General features: G+C 51.0%; 1 protein-coding gene across 1 annotated transcript in view; it reads left to right on the plus strand.

Moving 5' to 3' along the window:
* The first annotated feature begins 2,483 nt into the window (after positions 1-2,483).
* robo2 (roundabout, axon guidance receptor, homolog 2 (Drosophila)) overlaps positions 2,484-19,635 on the plus strand; it is a 62,859-nt gene continuing 45,707 nt past the window's right edge. Inside the window, exons 1-6 of the mRNA XM_062473487.1 lie at positions 2,484-2,559; positions 5,010-5,167; positions 5,457-5,577; positions 5,714-5,852; positions 12,338-12,474; positions 17,805-17,929. Coding sequence (XP_062329471.1) covers positions 2,484-2,559; positions 5,010-5,167; positions 5,457-5,577; positions 5,714-5,852; positions 12,338-12,474; positions 17,805-17,929 — 756 coding nt within the window. The remainder of the gene's footprint in view (positions 2,560-5,009; positions 5,168-5,456; positions 5,578-5,713; positions 5,853-12,337; positions 12,475-17,804; positions 17,930-19,635) is intronic.

Here is a 19,635-nt window from a genome sequence, read left to right on the forward strand (position 1 = left end):
CCCTCCCTGTCATTACCACACTGGCTGTGTGTGTGTGTGTGTGTGTGTGTGTGTGTGTGTGTGTGTGTGTGTGTGTGTGTGTGTGTGTGGTGTGTGTGTGTGTGTGGGGGGGGGGCTCGTTAGCCCAAATTATCATTGCTTTGTGAAAAATGTGCTTTGAAGGGGGGCCGTGTAAATTAGTGTTTGTCTAGGCCTGTGTTCTACCAGGGACACTAGCAGCACAGAGAGAGAGTGGGGTGTGATGGAATGTCCCTTCCCACCCTACACTCACACACACGTACTGTACACACACACACACACAGAATCGACACCCTGAGTCTGTCCTCTGCTTCTCATGTTGACCTTCCTCTGTGTTCCTGCTCTCATCCTTTACTGTTGTGATGTGCCCTCTCTCTTTGGATCCTGGAGACAGGAGCTCTTTCAACCTCCCTCCCCTCTCTCTCCCTCTAGCTATACCTCACTCTCCCCCTCTCTCTCTCTCTCTCTCTCTTCTCTCTCTCTCTCTCTCTCTCTCTCTCTCTCTCTCTCTCTCTCACTCTCCCTCTTCCTCCCCTACCCCCTCTTTAATGGCCTCTCTATTTAAAGATGCACATATCATACTGTATCATCACTGGTGCTTCCCCCAGTGTGCTATCACACCAGACCATATGACTCTGCCCCCGCCTGCATCTCCATACTGATCGGAGGTGACAGAGTGATGCAGCCTGCTGGGGCTCAGGATGGCTAGATATGGAGAGGGAGATCGTATCAGCCCTGCCTACGGAGCGAGCAGATGACAGGATGTGCACCAGCCGTATATGACTTTATTTCTAGAGGTTTCGTGTATGGAGAGAGAGAGAGAGGGAGAGAGGAGGAGAGGGGGAGAGAGAGAGAGAGAGGGCGGAAAGAGAGAGATGGAGAAAGAGCGGTGAGGCGATGACGATCCCTGTGAGAGACGGAGGGGGAGAAAGGGAATAGAAAGGGGATGATCGTCTGTGTTGATGGGTAGAGACACCCCCCCCCCCCCCTTCACTAAGGAGACTCCGCCGTGGGCTTCTGAAGACAGGTGGCCATACAGGCAGCTGCTCCTCCCACCTCACCTTTCACTTCCAACTGGGAGCGGGGGAGGGGTGCATGTGAGAGAGAGAGAGAGAGAGAGAGAGAGAGAGAGAGAGAGAGAGAGAGAGAGAGAGAGAGAGAGAGAGAGAGAGAGAGAGAGAGAGAGAGAGAGAGAGAGAGAGAGAGAGAGAGAGAGAGAGAGAGAGAGAGAGAGAGAGGACCTGCAGGTTGCCTCCCTGCTGAGGGGGTAATTCCTGCATCTGGATGGAGGTCAGAGGTCAGCCGTGGCCGGTGGGGGGCCAAATGAGCCTGGCCGGGTCTGAGACAGACCTGCCATGCAGACAAATAGTCCCTCTCATCTCCCCAGGAGCGCCCTACACCACATTACACGTCTGCCCTCTGCATCGACACTTCTCCCAAATATCCGATAGATTCTCAGCTGGCCTCGTGAATTCAGATAAGTGACTGTAGCTTCGGTTTATCAGTTTCCTTTCTCAGAGGGGGTGGGTGGGACATTGTTGTGTAACAGCTCTCTGCTGGATAAGGCACTTCTCCCAAACACTTGAATACATTGATATCATAGCTGCGAGCTAGCTTTTAAAATACACTCCGTGTACAGTGAGGGGTCCTGGTTGTGTTTCCTGTCGGAGCGGGGAGGAGGAGCAGGGGAGTTGGGCGCTGTGGAATGGCTCGGGGCTGCCAGCTCTGTAATCCTCTGTGTTGCTCGACCTTGACCTCTTGCAAAATATATGCAGTCAGGGGGTTGTCTTTTCACGGTAGTTAATGGGAAAAAATGTAATAACAAACAAATAAATATCTACAACCTCTCGCATTTTCAGTAATTCAGAAATATACCCTCCGGCCTTGAAGAATGTTGCACATTTCTCTCTCTCCTGCTCTCCCTGTGTGAGAGTGTGTGTGTTTCTGCTTTGCTGCTACAGCATGGTAACATACGAGGTATTGCTGCCATGTACTGCAGCTGTGTGTGTGTGACCACGGAACACACACACTTCTAATGATTACTGGCTCCGAGTTCTACTGCCAGTGTAAGACTCTCAGCGATACAAAGTAGTGTGTGTGTATGAGAGTGTGTGTGTGTGTGTGTGTGAGAGAGTGTGTGTCCTCTGTGTTTTCCTTATTGGCCGACCTCTCCATGTCAGCTCCTCTGCTGTTTCTCAGAGCTGGTTGCAACCCGAGTCTTCTCTCTTTAACTTCAGGATTTGATACCGAGCCAGCCGTACTTCTGCCCAACCACTGGGCCGTACCGTCTGCATGCTGGCCCCCTCTGCCCCTCGCCAACCTCTCTCCCTCCCTGATACCCCTCAGATCGCTGGCTGAGTAGATAACCATGGAAGCGTTGGAGGAGTCGTATTGTTTCAGAGAAAGGTCTTGTTCAGCCTGCAGCCTGACTGACAGATGTAGGGACTGCAGGCAGAGGGGTGTAAATGTATGAATACATCCATACTAAGCAGCGAGGGCCCAGCCAATGCGTGGAGCCCAGACACCTCCACGAGGAGGCAGGTGATCCTGGAGGAGGAAGAGCTGGAGGGTTGGGAGGACAGTACCTGCTGTAGGTCCAGCAGTGGGTCTCCAGAGGCTGGAGGCTTCAGGCTAGGATAGAGCTGAGTTCAGCACTTTGCTCTTCCTGCTAACGCTCATTTGCATCCATGGACCAGATGCACTGCTCACTCATGCATATCCACACACACACACACACACCTCCACAGAGAGATGAGAAATGTTTGGATACAGCCTCCAATCCCCCCCCCTCCCCCCACATACACACACACAGACACACACACACAGAGACACGCACCAGAAAAAGTTACATGCTCAAACTGTAAAGATGGGAACAAGCAGATGGTCAGTTTTAATCATCATGTAAACATACATCCTAGAAAGATAGACTATTTATAAAGGTTGTAGCCGTTGGATTTGAACAGATCGTGTGTGTGTGTCCCTTCCCATTCATCTGTTTAGTAAATGTACACATCTGCTCAGTGTGTTGCTCTACCACAGAGCAGAACAAACAGAGAAATACAAATCCTTTCACCCCACACATAATCTGTTTGTTTGAGTCTGGAGCCACACCAACAAGTGTGTGTGTGTGTCTACGTGATATGGATTCATTAGGCTTTAGCGGGAAGGGCTGTTCTGTTACAAATCAAATCTAATCAAATTTATTTGTATAGCCCTTTTTACACGCAAGCATGTCACAGAGGGCTTACAATGTTACAATAAACACTTACGCGGTGTGGAACACTGCATCGTTCACACTGACAACTCGCGCGCGCACTCACACCATTCGTGTTCCTTTTTCCAAAGTTAATTGGTCCTAAATCAAAGCCCACGGACACTACCTCTGAATGGAGTCCCACCAAACAGGCCCAGGAGAGCAGCAGGGGGCAGCTGGGTTCATAGTGGGAAGAGACAGGAGCCAGCAGGACTCCTGTTTGGCATGTAAACACAGGAGACACTGATGGTGCCCTCAGTGGCCAGGCAGGCTGGGGAGCAGCTCTCTGTGGGGTGTGGGGGGGGTGGGGGGGGGCGTACTAATAACGCCCCTCCCTCCCTCCCTGCCCCCCCACCCCCGTTTAGAGCACATCAAACAATAGCAGAATGCTTCCCAAGCCACCACTTTCTCTCCTGCTCTCTCCCCCCATCGCTAGCTCTCCCTTTCTCTATTCATCCCTCTCCTCATCCAGAGTCTCTCCTTTGTCCCTTTCTCCTCGTTCGCTCTCCTCTCTCTCTCTCTCTCTCTCTCTCTCTCTCTCTCTGTCTCTCTCTCTCCTCTCTGTAGCTCTCTGTCTGTCTCTCTCCTCTCCCTCTCTCCTTTGCGAGGGGCTGCTTTTGAATTCGTGTCACACAAAAGTCCCACTGTGCACCTAGCTCCAGCCCCTGGATAATTGGGTTGAAAGCTTTCTCTCTTCCTGCCCCCTCTCTCCCCCTCCCTCTCTCCCTCCCCCTCATCATCCCTTCGTCTAAATAAATAAATAACCTGATGAGAGTCAAAGGCGCGAGCAGCGCTCTGGAACCAGCCGTCCCTGCTGTAGACCCTCGCTGTCTCACGGCACCACACAGGATACATGGGGACCTGTGATGTTGTCCTTCAGGTGGCTCTCCACTGACGTCCTCCTCAGACAGGCCCTTCCTTCTCTGTTCTCTGTCAGTGGCCTCCTCCCTCCCCCTCTCCTGTCCTCGGCCGTCCCCTGACGCCCCACCAGACACCGCCAGCTTGGGCTTCCAGCACTCTGGGATTAGGTGGGTTTAGGACCAACAGGAAGGTGTCCGATTGTGCAGGCGCAGCGCGTTTCTGAGGCCAGGAGTCTGAGGAGCAGCCTGACTCTACCAACTCATATTTCACACAGACGTTCTTGCCTGTTCATCGGTAATACAGACGGGTACAACAAACTCAAACGACCCATTCAGGAATACATTTTGTATACCTGTGTGTGTGTGACTGAACTTCTGTCAAGGTGAAAGGCTATCTGTGTGATGAAAGCACAACCTGAGGCTGATTAGATACCAGACAGGGTTTGTTTGCCAGACCACCCACTGGCTCTTTCTCTTTCTGTGTGTGTTTTAAGTGTGTGTGTGTGTGTGTGGGTGTGATTGTGTGTGTGCCACCCTTGAGAGCTCTCACATGTGAGTGACAGCATGCTTCAGGCCATGCAGTCTGGCTTAGCTCTGCTAACTCTAGAGATTTCCATTCATATCAATTAGCCCCCAGTGGTGCTGGGCCAATCACATCACACCTTACTGGTGCTGGGCCAATCACATAACACGTTACCCCTGGAAATCCTCCCAGGTACAAATAAGATGCATCTGCCAATTCATACTGGTTTTAGATAAACACAACAAGGGCAGGGTTACACCATCCAACACTACTGTGTTCACACAAATGATTTATGATGGTTTTGTCTTTTCCTCCCTCCCTCCCACTCTCCCACTCCCCCTCCCCCCTCCCTCAGTGCTGCGTGATGACTTCAGACAGAACCCCACAGACGTGGTGGTGGCTGCGGGAGAGCCGGCCATCTTGGAGTGCGTCCCACCCAGGGGACACCCAGAGCCCACCATCTTCTGGAAGAAAGACAAAGTGCGCATCGACGACAAGGAGGACAGGATCACGGTGAGTGGCCACGCTAGCTGCTCTGCTAGCCACGCTAGCTGCTCTGCTGGCCAAGCTAGCTGCTCTACTAGCCACACTAGCTGCTATGCTAGCCACACTAGCTGCTATGCTAGCCACGCTAGCTGCTCTGCTGGCCACGCTAGCTGCTCTGCTAGCCACATTAGCTGCTCTGCTAGCCACACTAGCTTCTCTGGTAGCCACTGCTAGCACAAGATGGTCTAGGACATCAGCTCTGCCATCAGCTGACATAGAGTCTGACGGCAGTGCTTCCTGTTTGTGGGCCAATTAGATTCGAGGAGGGAAGCTGATGATCTCCAACACCAGGAAGAGCGACGCGGGGATGTACATCTGCGTGGGCACCAACATGGTGGGGGAGAGAGACAGTGAGACGGCCCAGGTCACCGTGTTCGGTAGGCCCTAGCAACCTGGAACACACGAAGACCCCTGTCACCACAGTATCTATGGTGCTGTCTTGCCCTGACTCTCACGCCCTCTCTTTCTGTCCCTTCTCTGACCTCCCACCCTCCCTCCCTCTCGCTCCTCCAGAGCGGCCCACCTTCCTGCGGCGGCCCATCAACCAGGTGGTCCTGGAGGAGGAGACAGTGGAGTTCAGGTGCCAGGTCCAGGGAGACCCCCAGCCCAATGTCCGATGGAGGAAGGATGACATCGATGTCCCTCGGGGGAGGTAAGACCCTCCTCAACCCGACGTGAATCAAGTCGGGGAGCTCTCCTCTCTCCCCTCGTCTCCTCTCCTTCTCACCTCTCTCCTCGACACTCCTCTCCTCCCTTGAGCCAGCAGGTGTTGAGCCCAGGCTGGTGCCAGGCTGGTTTATTTACGCTGCTTTGCGTAGTGGAGCAGAGGGGCGATCAGTGTCAGGCTTGTGTCTCGTCTCTGTGATGATAACTCAGAAGGATGGTCCCTGTGCCAGCTCTCACCTGCCAGGCGCCAGCCTCGCACTCCTGCCTGCCAGGAGGCATTAAACAGCCGTATTAGGCCGTTCGCTGCAGAAATTACACTCTCCTCTAACCTCGGAGAGCACTCTGTATACCCAGCTCTCTCGCTGACACAGCGCGTAGGTGTTTGCGTCAGCGTTTCAAGGTGGGCACGGGCATTTTACCTGAGGCTAATCTCACACCCACAGCATCACATGACAATGATCCCATTGAGAGAGAGAGAGATAAAGAGAGCGAGAGAGAAACAGAGAGAGAAACAGAGAGAGAAACAGAGAGAGAAACAGAGAGAGATAAAGAGAGAGAGAGAAACAGAGAGAGAAACACAGAGATACACAGAGAAACACAGAGAAACTGAGAAAATAAAGACATATCAAGAGAGAGATCATCTGTAGTTAGACAGAACCTAGCCCACATGGACCTGGGTATCTGAGATCCTGGTGGCATGACTGACAGTGATCCTGTTGTTCCTGGTCTCACTGGTCTGGTAGAGGCTGTGACTCACAGAGTCAACAACATCGCCACTGTACTGGACATCAAACAGACCCGGCCGGTAGTGAACACACACACCCACACACACACACACACACACACACACACACACACACACACCCATACACACACCCACACACACAGAGGAGCTGGCATTTCCCAAAGCTCCCGGCCCTGGTCTGTGTTTGTGTCTGATAAGGACTGGGTTCACCGGGCCTCAGGTCACTCCTCTGCCAAAACAAACTGAGAAGGCACCCCCCCCCCTTCTTTGATGTAGTCCTTCTCAGAGCACCACATGTGCTGCTCATTTAAATACACTAATTAACGCATGACGATATAGGACTATATTGTCCACATTTGCACTGTGGATGTACGGTCTAATTTGAAAGCGCAAGTAACAAGCGAGCGAAAACAAAGGAAGGCAAATTATTAAAATGACTGATCTTCCATCGTTTATAATTACACTGCGGAGATATTTTGGTTTTCACTTGTTATCTGGGTTCCTCCTAACTGTGAAGCAGATGGAAGAGAAGGAGGCTGTGTTATTCTAATGCTGACATTCTCCTCTGGCCGTGTTGTGCGGCGGAGCGAGCGCTGCGTATTGTTCCGTCGGTATCGCGCTCGACACTCTGAGGCTTATCTGCAGTCGCAACATCAAAACTGAGACACCCTTTCCCAAGCGCCGCTTCAAAACCGTTTCAATTCAAACGAAGCCACCGTACATCGGCAGTGTGGTGGAGCTCACAGCTCTGGTACACAGAACTCCGTCTAGCACCGTCTAGCCTGGGGAGTGTGTGTCGGTGTGTGGGTGTGTGTGTGTGTGTGTGTGTGTGTGGAGGGGGTACATGAGCGCCTGTGTGTCTTTGGTGGTCCCCTCTGCATGGGTGGCGGGGGCATATGAAAGACCCCCTGGGAGAAACCACTTGGAAGTTTGGGGGGGTGGTGGGGTGGGGCTGTTTATGAAGCATCTGAAAAGGTTACACTGTCCTTATTAATATGATAAGCTGCACACAGAGAGAATTAGCCCCCATCACTCCTCTCCTTCCCTTCCCTAAGTCTTGCTGCAGAGTGTGCACCGCGTGTGTGTGTGTGTGTGTGTGCTTGTGGGTGGAGCCAGTGCCTCAGCTGAGTAAACAGGACTTTAATGTGCTCAGCGTCTCTCAGCCTCCCATGCAAACACACACAGGCACAGAGGGCGCAGGGTGGCAGGGCTGGCATCTCTGCTGGGGAAAGCCGGCGATACAGTTATTGTGTCCTCGCAGCGGGAGAGTGGCGTGAACAGTGAGTTATTGCCTTTACAAGGACACAGTAAATAGTGCTGGCTGTTACAAAGAGGGAGCCGGAAGGTGATTGGTCGGGTGTCGAGAATAGGCTGTTCCCCGGCCCTTTCTCCCTCGGCCTCAGTGTGTGCAGCATCTGCCAGGCCCACAGCACACCGGCGGGGCGGAGGGGGACAGGGTTAGAGACAGCAGGGCGGAGGGGGACAGGGTTAGAGACAGCAGGGCGGAGGGGGACAGGGTTAGAGACAGCAGGGCGGAGGGGGACAGGGTTAGAGACAGCAGGGCGGAGGGGGACAGGGTTAGAGACAGCAGGGCGGCGGCCTTCACATCTCCCGGAGGGAGATATTCAGCCATGAAGTTCAACTACAAAAGCCTGCAAATCCCAAAGAAAAGATTGTCCCTGTGTATGTTATCTCCCTGAACCCCTGTGTGTGTTGCCCAAATCTCTGCTCGCTCCCCCCCCTCTCCATTCATCCCTCCATCCCTGCCCTCCTGCCCTGTGGCCTCGCTCCTATCTTATCTGAGCCCCCTGCTCTGGAGAGATGCCCATATGCAGACCTTCAGTCCCCCCTGACCCCAGGAGCCAAGGCCCTGTGTGGGCGCATGTGTGTGTGTGTGTGTGAGAGTGCTTGTGTGTGTCCTTCGCTCTGAGAGAGCTGTTAAAGCCAGCGTGACAGGAGCTGCAGTTGTGCTGACCCTTCACTTTCACTCATTTCTCACCTCCGCAATTCAGCAAGAAAAAAAAGATTGCTGTTGTGGTTCCTGTCTCCATTTCTGCCACTGATATATTAATAGATACATCTGGCATCCATATGCGGGAGAGGGTGTGTGTGCGTGTGTGCCCCATGTTCAGTCAGACTCATCTGCAGTAACATATACAGCTCTGAACCCCATCACAACAGATCCTTTGTTATTGATCAGAGAACATACAGTATGGTGTGTTGCGTTAATTAGAGAACATATATGGTGAACAGACAGAGAGGGAGGGAGACAGAAAGAGAGGGAGGGGGGTAGAGAGGGGGGGGAGGGAGGGAGGGGGGGAAGGAGGGAGGGAGGGGGGGAAGGAGGGAGGGAGGGGGGGGAAGGAGGGAGGGGGGAAGGAGGGAGGGAGGGAGGGGGGGAAGGAGGGGAGGGAGGGAGGGACTCCCCAAGAAGCCTAGAAGGAAAGTGATGGAGATGGAAAAAGGGAGGCATCCAGGGAGTGAGGAAATTAGGAATTTAGGAAGCGAGGGAGGCAGCTTTTGGCCCAGGGCCGACCGAGGAAGATGAGAGCCGATAGCGCTCGTTTAATTGAATCTCTCCCATGGTTGACAAGTGGTGGACAGGTAGGCCAGCTGACGGCTTTGATCAGGCTGAGAGGGGAGGCTTGGTTTCTCTGCTGCCAGTGGCTGGCTGGCCTCTGTCCCACACCCAGAGCCTTACATTACATTTACATTTACATTTAGTCATTTAGCAGACGCTCTTATCCAGAGCGACTTACAGTAAGTACAGGGACATTCCCCCAAGGCAAGTAGGGTGAAGTGCCTTGCCCAAGGACACAACGTCAGTTGGCATGACCGGGAATCGAACTGGCAACCTTCGGATTACTAGCCCGATTCCCTCACCGCTCAGCCACCTGACTCCCAGCCTTGGTCACACACACACACACACACACACACACACTCTCACACACACAGACACACACACGGCCAGATAAGATCTTTTCAGACTGAGTCATTTGGTCCGATGCCACCGTGTGTTCCCTCCAGCATAGCCGAGTGATACAAGACAAGTTACTGTGCCAAACAGGCCAGTCTCCAGGTATTGTATTTTAGCTCATGGCCCAGTGTCAATGCTCACTCTCCAGAGATGAAGAGTTGAACTGGATGTCAGGTGTAAAATAGAGCTGTTTTATGATGTCAGAGCTGTTCCATCTTGGACAGCATGAAAGGTTTCCTCAAAGTGTGCTCAGTGTTGTAGTTTCAACTCAATATGCCTTGTACATCGCACACATGAAGTTAACTAGCCTGACAAATACTTCCTGGCCTTGATAAGTGTTTACATTCTCATTAGTCCACATTCTGCTGCATATGAAAGCTAGAACTGTCTGTGTGTGTGTGCCTGTACTGGGTGTGTGTGTGTGTGTGTGTGTGTGTGTGTCTGTGTGTGTGTGCCTGTACTGCAAGACTGTACTGTGTGTGTGTGTGTCTCTCTCCATATCTGTGTGTGTGTGTGTGTGTGTGTGTGTGTGTGGAGGGGGCGGGGGCACCTTGGCTCAGTGCTTCTCTCCACAGGTCCTCTGTATTACATGTGTAATTACACTGCCACTTTAATGGAGAACAGAAACCTTCCCAGAGCTAAAGAAAGACCTACTGTTCCCCCGTGTGTGTGTGTGAGTGTGTGTGTGTTTGCATGTGCTGCCACAGCCATCTTTTATCTCCCACTGTGTATTTATAAATGTTTGTGTGTGTGTGTGTGTATCTCAACCTCCTTTTGTCCACCAGTGTTTCCAGTTCTCATTTCATCTAAGCTGTGTTGTAATAGGCAGTTGATTACAGATAGATTGAGCTCAGTTTTCCTTTAATAGGCTATAGAGCAGCCTGAGGTGCTGTTCTGAGTGATTGATGGAGTCAGGGGCTGAGAACAATGAATGTGCTGTCTTGTAATGTGTACAGCATTTGTGTGTAGCCGTCCACGACTGGAACCATGTAAGAGAATCTCCCAGGTCTTCGCTTCCGGGAGTTCATGTTGTTTTTTCCCCCAGCCTGTTCCTTGAGGGCAGAGTTGAGCCCCCTCTGTTAGCCCGTCCGTGTCCCCCACGACACGCACTCGTCTGAGGACGGCGTCTTGTCAGTCCTGCGGACGTGGGTCTCCTTCCTCAAACAGAAAGAGCTTTATTCCTCCTCCTCTCAGGCCCGTACCTGTGCTGGACTGAAAATGCCCCCTGTCTGCTGAACAAAGGACACAGTCACCACTCCTGGCTCAGTTAAATAACCATTAGTGCTGCGGAAAGACCTGTGTGGATAGGCTGAGCCAGTGAGAGCTGCGGAATGCACTTCAATAAAGCTGCCTCAGAAACATTAGTTCAGGAAATGTCATAACAGCTGAGAAGCAGCCAGACATGAAGGGAGATGAGAACTGCAGCTGGAGATGGCAGGCAGCCATCCGTACACCTGGAGCCTGTAGGGTCCCCGCTCTGCCTTCTGCAGGAGGAAGAGACCCCGACACACGGGGCTCTCTGGAGCTTGGCCAGCCTGTTAGACCCGCTATGGAGAAACTGTTGTTCGGAGCACACACAAAATACAGAAATTGTAAGTCATACCATTTCCTCTTGCTGAGATCACAGGATCTCTTGACAAGGTTCGTCCTGAGAGGAAGGAAGGGAGGCTGTGCTTTTTGGGATCAAATCGTTTCCATGGTGTCCCGGCAAGCCTTCTTGCCTGCCCAGCTCTGTCTGACTGTTCCACCCCACCCCACCCCGCCCCACTCCCAACCCCACCATCAGTGTGTGAGTGACAGACTGCTGGTAGCAGACCGTTGTCTGGCTGTCAGACTGCCATCCAGAACCCCCCCCCCCCCACTGCCCCCCCCCCCCCACTGCCAAAACACCACTCACTCTGCTGTGCCAAACACTCCAATTACAGAGCAGGGCAACAAACCAAACCGGCAGCATCCATCTCCTGTCAGAGTCACCCCCCCCCCCCCCACACACACACACACACAACTACACACACCACCTCCAAATCCTCAGAGGCAGTGAAGCAAGGATTGAAAACAGCCAAATCTTTTTGTCCTCCGATAGTCTGGCTTGCTTTTTAGGAAACAGCCTAAAGTGCTTTACTGTACCATAGTCATTGCATTTATGTTACTGCCAACACACACAAACATACACACGCAAACACACTCACTGAGATCATTAATATTAAAAGAGTCTGGCGGTTCCAGTTGAAAGCCCTCCTCTTCCTCTGCCTCTCTGCTCTGTGTCATTGCTGAATAATTGATCTTTCTCCTTCCTATCTGCCTTTGTCAGAAGGTCTACTGTTTCCTGCAGGAGGAACGATGAACAAACGGCTCGTTGTCTTTCTCTAGATGTACTGTAGCAGGGTCGACATTGTCTAGATGCTTCGCAAATAATTGGAAAGATGTATTGACTTTACAGTGAGAAAATAAGAGTTTGTTTGCCAGCCCTCTGGCCTTTGGGCCATATTAGCTGGGTGTTGTTGTTCCAGTAGCGAGGCAGCGAAAATCAGCATCATGTCTTAGAGAAGGAGTAGTGCCAGGGTGAGCAGTGATGATCATCATTTTACCCTAAGACCTTGTAGCAGCGTGGCAACCACACTAATAACACCCATCGCCAATCCACTCCACCAATCCCAGTCTCTGAAGTATCTCCTGCTTCCTGGTTTTAAAACAGGGTCGTATAAATGATTCACCTGGAGGACTTGTGTGTGTGTGTGTGTGTCTACAGGTATGAGATCAAATACGAGAAAGACGACTACGTGCTGCGAGTGAAGAAGGCGTCGGCCGGCGACGAGGGCACCTTCACCTGCGTGGCGGAGAACCGCGTGGGCAAGGGAGAGGCGTCAGCCAGCCTCACCGTCCGAGGTACGTGACCCCCCCACCCCCCGCGGCTCAGCCCCCCCGCAGCCACACTTCCACCGTCCGCCGAACGTCACGGAGGAGCCTCGGTTTAGGTCTTCCGAACATCTCTGCGGCTCAGGGTTTTGATTAGCTGTGCGACTGCTCCAGTGGACTGGCTCTACAAATGGACCAGATAGTGTTGAGTCTCCCAGCTGAGAGAGGTGGTCTGTGAATCCATTTAATTATTTACACACCACATTACACACACACACACACACATACACCTTCGCTCCAACGCCCCAGGGGGGCCACGCTCTCCTTCCAGTCACAGAAGCCATTTCACAGTTTACTGGTGCAGACGGTGAACCGTTCACTGGAGGTGGGCAAGGTTAATAAAAACATTTTAACCATAATCTCCCCTCTCTCTCTCTCGCTCTTCCCCATTAAATCAACCTGTTCAAGGCCTCTGTGGAGCGCTTTAACACCTCTGGAGGGGGTGTGTGTTCGGGGGGTACAACAACCTGTGGGGTCTATTTCAGTTGTCAGCCATTTTGAATATTGTACTCGTGTGGAAGCGTGTTCTCGGAGAGAGCTCAGCAGACTGAGTCGCTCACTCGTTCACACACAAACACCCAGGTGTACGCACATAGACGTGCACACACACACATTCACACATGCACACACACACACACACACAGAAACAGAGTCAGTGATGAACTACACTAGGTCTTCTATTGTTAATGTCAATATGGTGCTGGGCTTCAACAGCTGGAGGCTTGAATTAAATATGAAGTGTGTATCTCCTCTCTCTCTCTCTCTCTCTCTCTCTCTCTCTCTCTCTCTCTCTCTCTCTCTCTCCATCAGTGACTATGATGAGCGCAGTCCTACCTTGGTACTCCGAACACACACCACCCTTAGAGTAGACTTCATTACAGCAGACAGAGAGGATGCATGAGCTCACCTGTGAGCAAGGCTGTTCTGCTCCTAACTATTCCCTGGCGGCCTGTATGAAGGCTGCCACCCACACATCCTATTGATCAATGAGTCCTAATGGGTCTATGATTTTCTATCGATCTAAAAGCCCGACTGATCTGAGAGAATTGCAAGTGCTCCACCACCAGGGGGAGCTGCGATCAGATTAGACAGTGATTGCGAAAGATGACCCTGCTAGCTGGTGCAAGAGACCGTTTTTCAGGATGAGGGTGAAAGCAGTTTCTGTTGGCTCCTCTCTGTCTATGTGGCCTATGCTGGAAGTGTGCACCCCAACCCAACATGTCATTCATTCTGACTGCATTTTCTGTTTTCTTATGTCTTATGTGTTGTGGTTTGGTGTGTGTGTGAGTGTGTACGTGTGTCTTTTTGTCGTTGTTTATCTGTGTGTGTTTCTTTTTTTGGTATTGTCCATCCACTCCTCCATTGTGGTGTTTCCAGCTCGCCCTGTAGGTGAGTACCCATCCTTCTGAAGAGAGCTCCATCCTGCATGTGTTCACCTGCTGCCTGGGTCAGGGCCTTTAACCTCTAACCTCCTGTACTAACACAGATCCACCACCTCTCCCCACCAATGAGTGGTTCCCCTAAACCCTGACTGTTTGATTTATTTTCTTTGTCTAGTCCTCCTAGTCTACTAACCAGAGACTGTGCTAATCCCTAGTTCTCTAACTGATAGACCCATTCCCTGTAGTTAACTAGTGGATTAGTCGGTGCATCTGTGCATCTGGGTGTGGACTAGCCAGTGTGTGCCTCCTGGTGGTCCCCGGGGTCGGAGCCTGGTTACATTACATTTACATTTAGTCATTTAGCAGACGCTCTTATCCAGAGCGACTTACAGTAAGTACAGGGACATTCCCCCGAGGCAAGTAGGGTGAAGTGCCTTGCCCAAGGACACAACGTCAGTTGGCATGACCGGGAATCGAACTGGCAACCTTCGGATTACTAGCCCGATTCCCTCACCGCTCAGCCACCCGACTCCACATGGTTAACATGGATGAGTGGCAGCCATCTGGGGGGGACTTGGCTCAGGCAGCTGTGTGTCTTGGCCTGGCTTGTTTCCTCTGAGCTGGGAGCTGGAGAGCGGTGACTCACTCGTTCGTGTGGCTAGCCTGTTCCTTACTCCAGGATCTGGGAAACGGCAAGCTGTGGAGATAAGTTCCCAGAGTTGGTGTGGTCGTCAGTGGATTAGTTAGTGGAGGAGCTGGGCTGGTTTGGGCTTCTGGAGGGATGCAGTGTGGAGGGAGAGCATAGATCCTGAAATACCGAAGGGGGGGGGGGGGGAGAGGAGAAGACAGAGAGAAGAGGGAAGCCGGGGTGTCAAGGCGTGTCTGACTGGCCCTGCCACACGCTCTGTGGCAGAACCTTCACCACCAAGGCAGCTGTGGGTGCCCTGTGATTGTCATGAACTGTCAAGATCCAGCAAGATGGAGGAAATTATACATTCAGCCTCTAGGAAAAGAGACAGTAATTGCTTTAACCTCTGAATAAAATATGATAGATTGTGGGATTTGAGGGGGAACAATAGTGTTCTTGAATATGTGTGGATATGTAGTTGTTGTGTTGTCAGTCTCTGTCTGTCCATTTCTTCATTGTTCTCAGTGATGTTCGGCCGTGAGACCCCCTCAGACCATGGCGGATGTATCTAGTCATGAATTAAATATGGAGGCTTGATCATGCGTTTCCCTTTGAGGGCACAGGAAGAAGGCTCTCAAGTCATTAGGGTCCCAGAATCCCACAGGCCTTGTGTGTGTGTGTGTGTGTGCGCGTGCGCGCATGTGTGTGTGTGTCTGTGTGTGTGTGTGTGTGAGAGAGAGAGAGAGATACAAAGAGAGAAAGAGAGAGAGACTAAAGGAGAAGGAATTGTGGAGTTTGCCAGACAGTGACTTAGGGGCTGAAAGGCACAGGCTATCCAGGAAAGAGGCATCAAAACAGGAAGGCAGTAAATCTGTTGCCATCTGTAGCATTCTTAACAGTGTGTATCTTTGACAAATACACACTCCAACAAAAAAAAAATCACAAAGCTGAAACAATCAGGGGAAGATTTACACAGGCTGCAACAACCAGGAATTTAGACTACAGTACAGGATGCTAAGTTAAATCATATTATTGTATATTTTAATATATAATAGTACTAATACGTGATATTATAGTATTGTATAGTATTGTATTGTATAGTGCAGCAACTCCCAACCTGTGAGCCGCAGGTAATGCAGGTGGGCTGCCAAAGCAATGAAAACTAAAATATGAATAATTAATAAATATATACTGTTGGTAAATCATTATTAAAAGTTTGAATTGAGTTTTTGATTATACTGTGATACAGATTTTATAAACAGACCTTCAACTATGTTACATTCATTTGGATTCACTCAGATTCTCCCTTTAATGCAGTCAGAATAGTCTCTCATATCATATTCTTTTCATGTTCAACTTAATCTCAAAGTCTAACTGCTGAGGGAGTTTTTACCCTCAAGAAAACTGTGACCGATATAAAGTTTGACTGATAAAAGGAGGCAAAAGTTTTGCTCGAAATATAAGATGTGAAGTTATCTTTAGGTTAGGGTTGACTGAAGTCTGGAATTGCTGGCTATAATTGGTTGATTTGAATTTCCTCTGCGGGGAGCTTTTCGAGTGTAGAGTGTGAGAGCAGATGAGACTCCATCTGGGGCCAGAGAAGACACGCTCACTGTCACCTGCCAAACACAGAAGTCACAGAGAGGTCACTCGAGGTCATCTTCCAAGGTCAGAGGTTAGCCATTTAGCAGAGCTTGCCACAGTTCCCAGCCACCTGCCCTCAGTCATCACTGTTGCGGTTCCTGTTCAAATCAAATCGAATCAAATGTATTTGTATAGCCCTTTTTACACGCAAGCATGTCACAGAGGGCTTCACATATGCCCATAGAACTGCCCCTCAACCAACCTAAACCCTCAAGGAAGACAAGGAAAAACTCCCAAAAAACTCTCAACAGGAGAAAAAAAAATGGAAGAAACCTAGGAGCAATTCAGAGAGGGATCCCCTCCTCCAGAGACGGTTGGTGGGAGAGAGGAGCAGAACACAGGCTAAACATAGTCATACAGTGTCGATGGGTTTTTAAAACACCAAAATCCATTATTCAACTTTATAGATGTAGGACAGGACCGGGAGACTCGCGACCAGGTCCAGCGTTGGCTGACCGACGACTAGGCAGGTGCTGACAACTCAAACCCCCCACACCACAAGGGATGTGTGTGGGGGGGGACAGAGAGAGGAGAGCAGGGATTAGAGAATGCCAGGAGCAGCTAACAGTTACAGTCATAATAGAATGAGATCCCCACCGGTCAAGTGTGGACTGGTGCAGCAATTTAACAGAGCAAAAAAGGGGAATTTGATGCAACCCCACACACCAAGACAGCGACAGCCCCCCTCATTTGGAACATGAAATCTGTTCCAGGGGAAGAGAACTCTAAAATAAGTTATACTTAAAGAATAAGGATGGAAACAACCCGTCCCCCGTTGCCTCCAACTAGTAACATACTTACCTTTAACAGTCGTAGAATTGACTAAACAATAACGTTTTTAACCTAATTTTAAACGTCGAAACAGTATCAGACTCCCTAATTGAGACGGGTAGTTTATTCCAGAGAAGAGGCGCTCTATATGAGAACGCCCTACCTCCAGCTGTTTTTTTCTTAATTTTGGGAACCACCAGATAGCCGGCATCTTGAGATCTAAGTGTCCTTGCGGGGCAATAGGGTGCAAGGAGACCGGAGAGGTACAGTGGTGCCAATCCATGCAGAGATTTGTAGGTTAGTAGTTGTTCCAGAGTAAGAGTGGAGTTACAGCGTATGATAACACGTGGAGACACGACAGCACACATGCACACACATCTCCAGACTGGCAGGAGGAGACGTGTCACTCCCCTGAACGCTCCCAGACACAGGAGTGAACATGGACACACAGTCCTGGAGGTTGGCTCCTTTCGTCTCCCTGCAGCACGGTAGTGGGTGTGTGTCCCGCTCCATCTCGTCCTCCTGGGTCTGACGGATGACGGGTGTGTCGAAGCCCGGAAGGTCGTCATTCATTCGTGGATTCGTTCACCTGGATGAATGGCCAGTGTGGTTGCCATGGCATTATGGTCCCACTTCACAGTGTCGGTCCTCCCCTCGTCCCAGACGGATGGTCTGAGGGGGGGGGGGGGGGGGGGGCGGTGACACAGCAAGGTCCTATACACACCCTGCCCGGTTTGGCCTGAGCTGTGCCTGTCCTTGCTTGACACCCTCTAATCCTCCTGAACTGCCCCCCCCCCCCCACCACCACCACCATCACCCCCTGCTGGTAAATCACCTCCATTGGTCTAATTGTGTCTTGTTAACTTTGACCCCAGCGTCGCCCCAGTTTGTGATTCGTCCGAGGGACCAGATCGTGGCTCAGGGGCGCACGGCCACCTTCCCCTGTGAGACCAAGGGGAACCCCCAGCCTGCTGTATTCTGGCAGAGAGAGGGCAGCCAGGTGAGAGCACACACTGTCTGCACACACACACACACACACACTAACACACACCACCCCTTGAAATATATGGGAACCTGCCCTTGGCTATGTTTACTATGTGACAGTGTGTGTTTGCGTGATTTGTGTCCTCAAAATTCTGCAATCCTGCTATGTACACATGTACACTCACACACACACACACACACACACACACACCACTGTTACAATCTACAATCAGTTTGTCTGGCACACAGACTTGCCAGATCCACCTTTGTTCCGACAAACGACAGTGTGTCAGGTGGAGTGCTAATCAGTTTCCCATGACCCCTGCTGATAAGAGAGATCCTATCCTTCACACACACAAATAGGCTATTCAAATACCTGAGACTCCTCTCTTTGCTCAACAACAGAAGCAATTAAGAGCCTGCTGGGGCTTGTAGATGAGCCAGAGATAAGAATCAGGTCTCTCTGAGTTCACACATACACACACACACACCTCGAACACACACCTCGAACGCACACTAGCCAGAGGCCAGATGATTACAGCAAGTGCCACTCAGAGAATGAATAGGAGTGAGATAGTGGACATGCTGAGCTGCTGACTCATACCTGTATCATAGCACACACATGCTCCCACACACACGCATGCTCCCACACACACACACACACACAGAAGTACTTCGCAGTTCACGTAGACTATCACCTGTCACCCACAGAGGCTTGTTGAAACCCACACCAGCCACACTCACATTAAAATAAGCCCGAGACATATGAGTCAGTACCACACTGAATCACGTAGATCAACACCCATTCATCTGTAGGACCCACTCAGTACATAGTTGCTCTCCAGCTTTGATTGGGCCTTTCACAATGGTTGAGTGACAACAGTCTCATCCTGCCCACATCCTTTTATGTTTGTTTACCGAAGCCCATTGCTTTCTCTGCTTCACTTCAACCTTTCTCGCTCTCTCGTACATTTCTCTCATTCCATCTTAAATAAGATATGAAGGTATTTGTTAAGAGAACAAATTAAAGCGGTAATTAAGTCATTAGAAGGGAGAAAGGCCTTTCTGCCACACTCCTGGATAATGAAGTGGACATCTATCATGTGCAGGAGCTGGGTAGGGCCTAATTAAAAAAAACGACATAATTTGCAGCATTAAAGTCATTATGTGTAATTGAATCCAGCTAATGTATCTCTCCTCTGTTCGCTGGCTTTAAGGACTTTAGAGAAGGCCTGAACAGAAGAAGGTGGGTTAGGTGTGGGGGGGGGTTACTAGCTCAAGGCCACAACAGAAAGGTAGAGGAGAGGTTTCTGTCAATGTCGAAGCTTGCAGCAGGCTATTATAGTCCTCTGATCACCTCTCATTAGCTCCTTTCTCTGCTAAACACCCAAGATTGATTCAACTCTCAAATGGAGCATCCCCTCCCATTGATCCCCCCCACACACCCACTCCCACCCCACCCCACACACCCACTCCCACCCCAGCCCACACACCCACTCCCACCCCACCCCACCCCACACACCCACTCCCACCCCACCCCACACACCCACTCCCAGCCCAGCCCACCCCAGCCCGCCCCACCCCACCCACTCCCTCTGTTCACCTCCACATCCACAGTCTACCTGGGCTAGGCAGGGAGGGTGCTGTGTAAACATATCAGCCCAGAGCAATTAGTAGAATCAAGCAAAACAAGGGCATCAAAGCCCCCCCCGGCAGTCTAAG

This window comes from Osmerus eperlanus, chromosome 11, assembly GCF_963692335.1.
Source record: "Osmerus eperlanus chromosome 11, fOsmEpe2.1, whole genome shotgun sequence".
In the NCBI taxonomy this organism is placed as follows: domain Eukaryota; kingdom Metazoa; phylum Chordata; class Actinopteri; order Osmeriformes; family Osmeridae; genus Osmerus; species Osmerus eperlanus.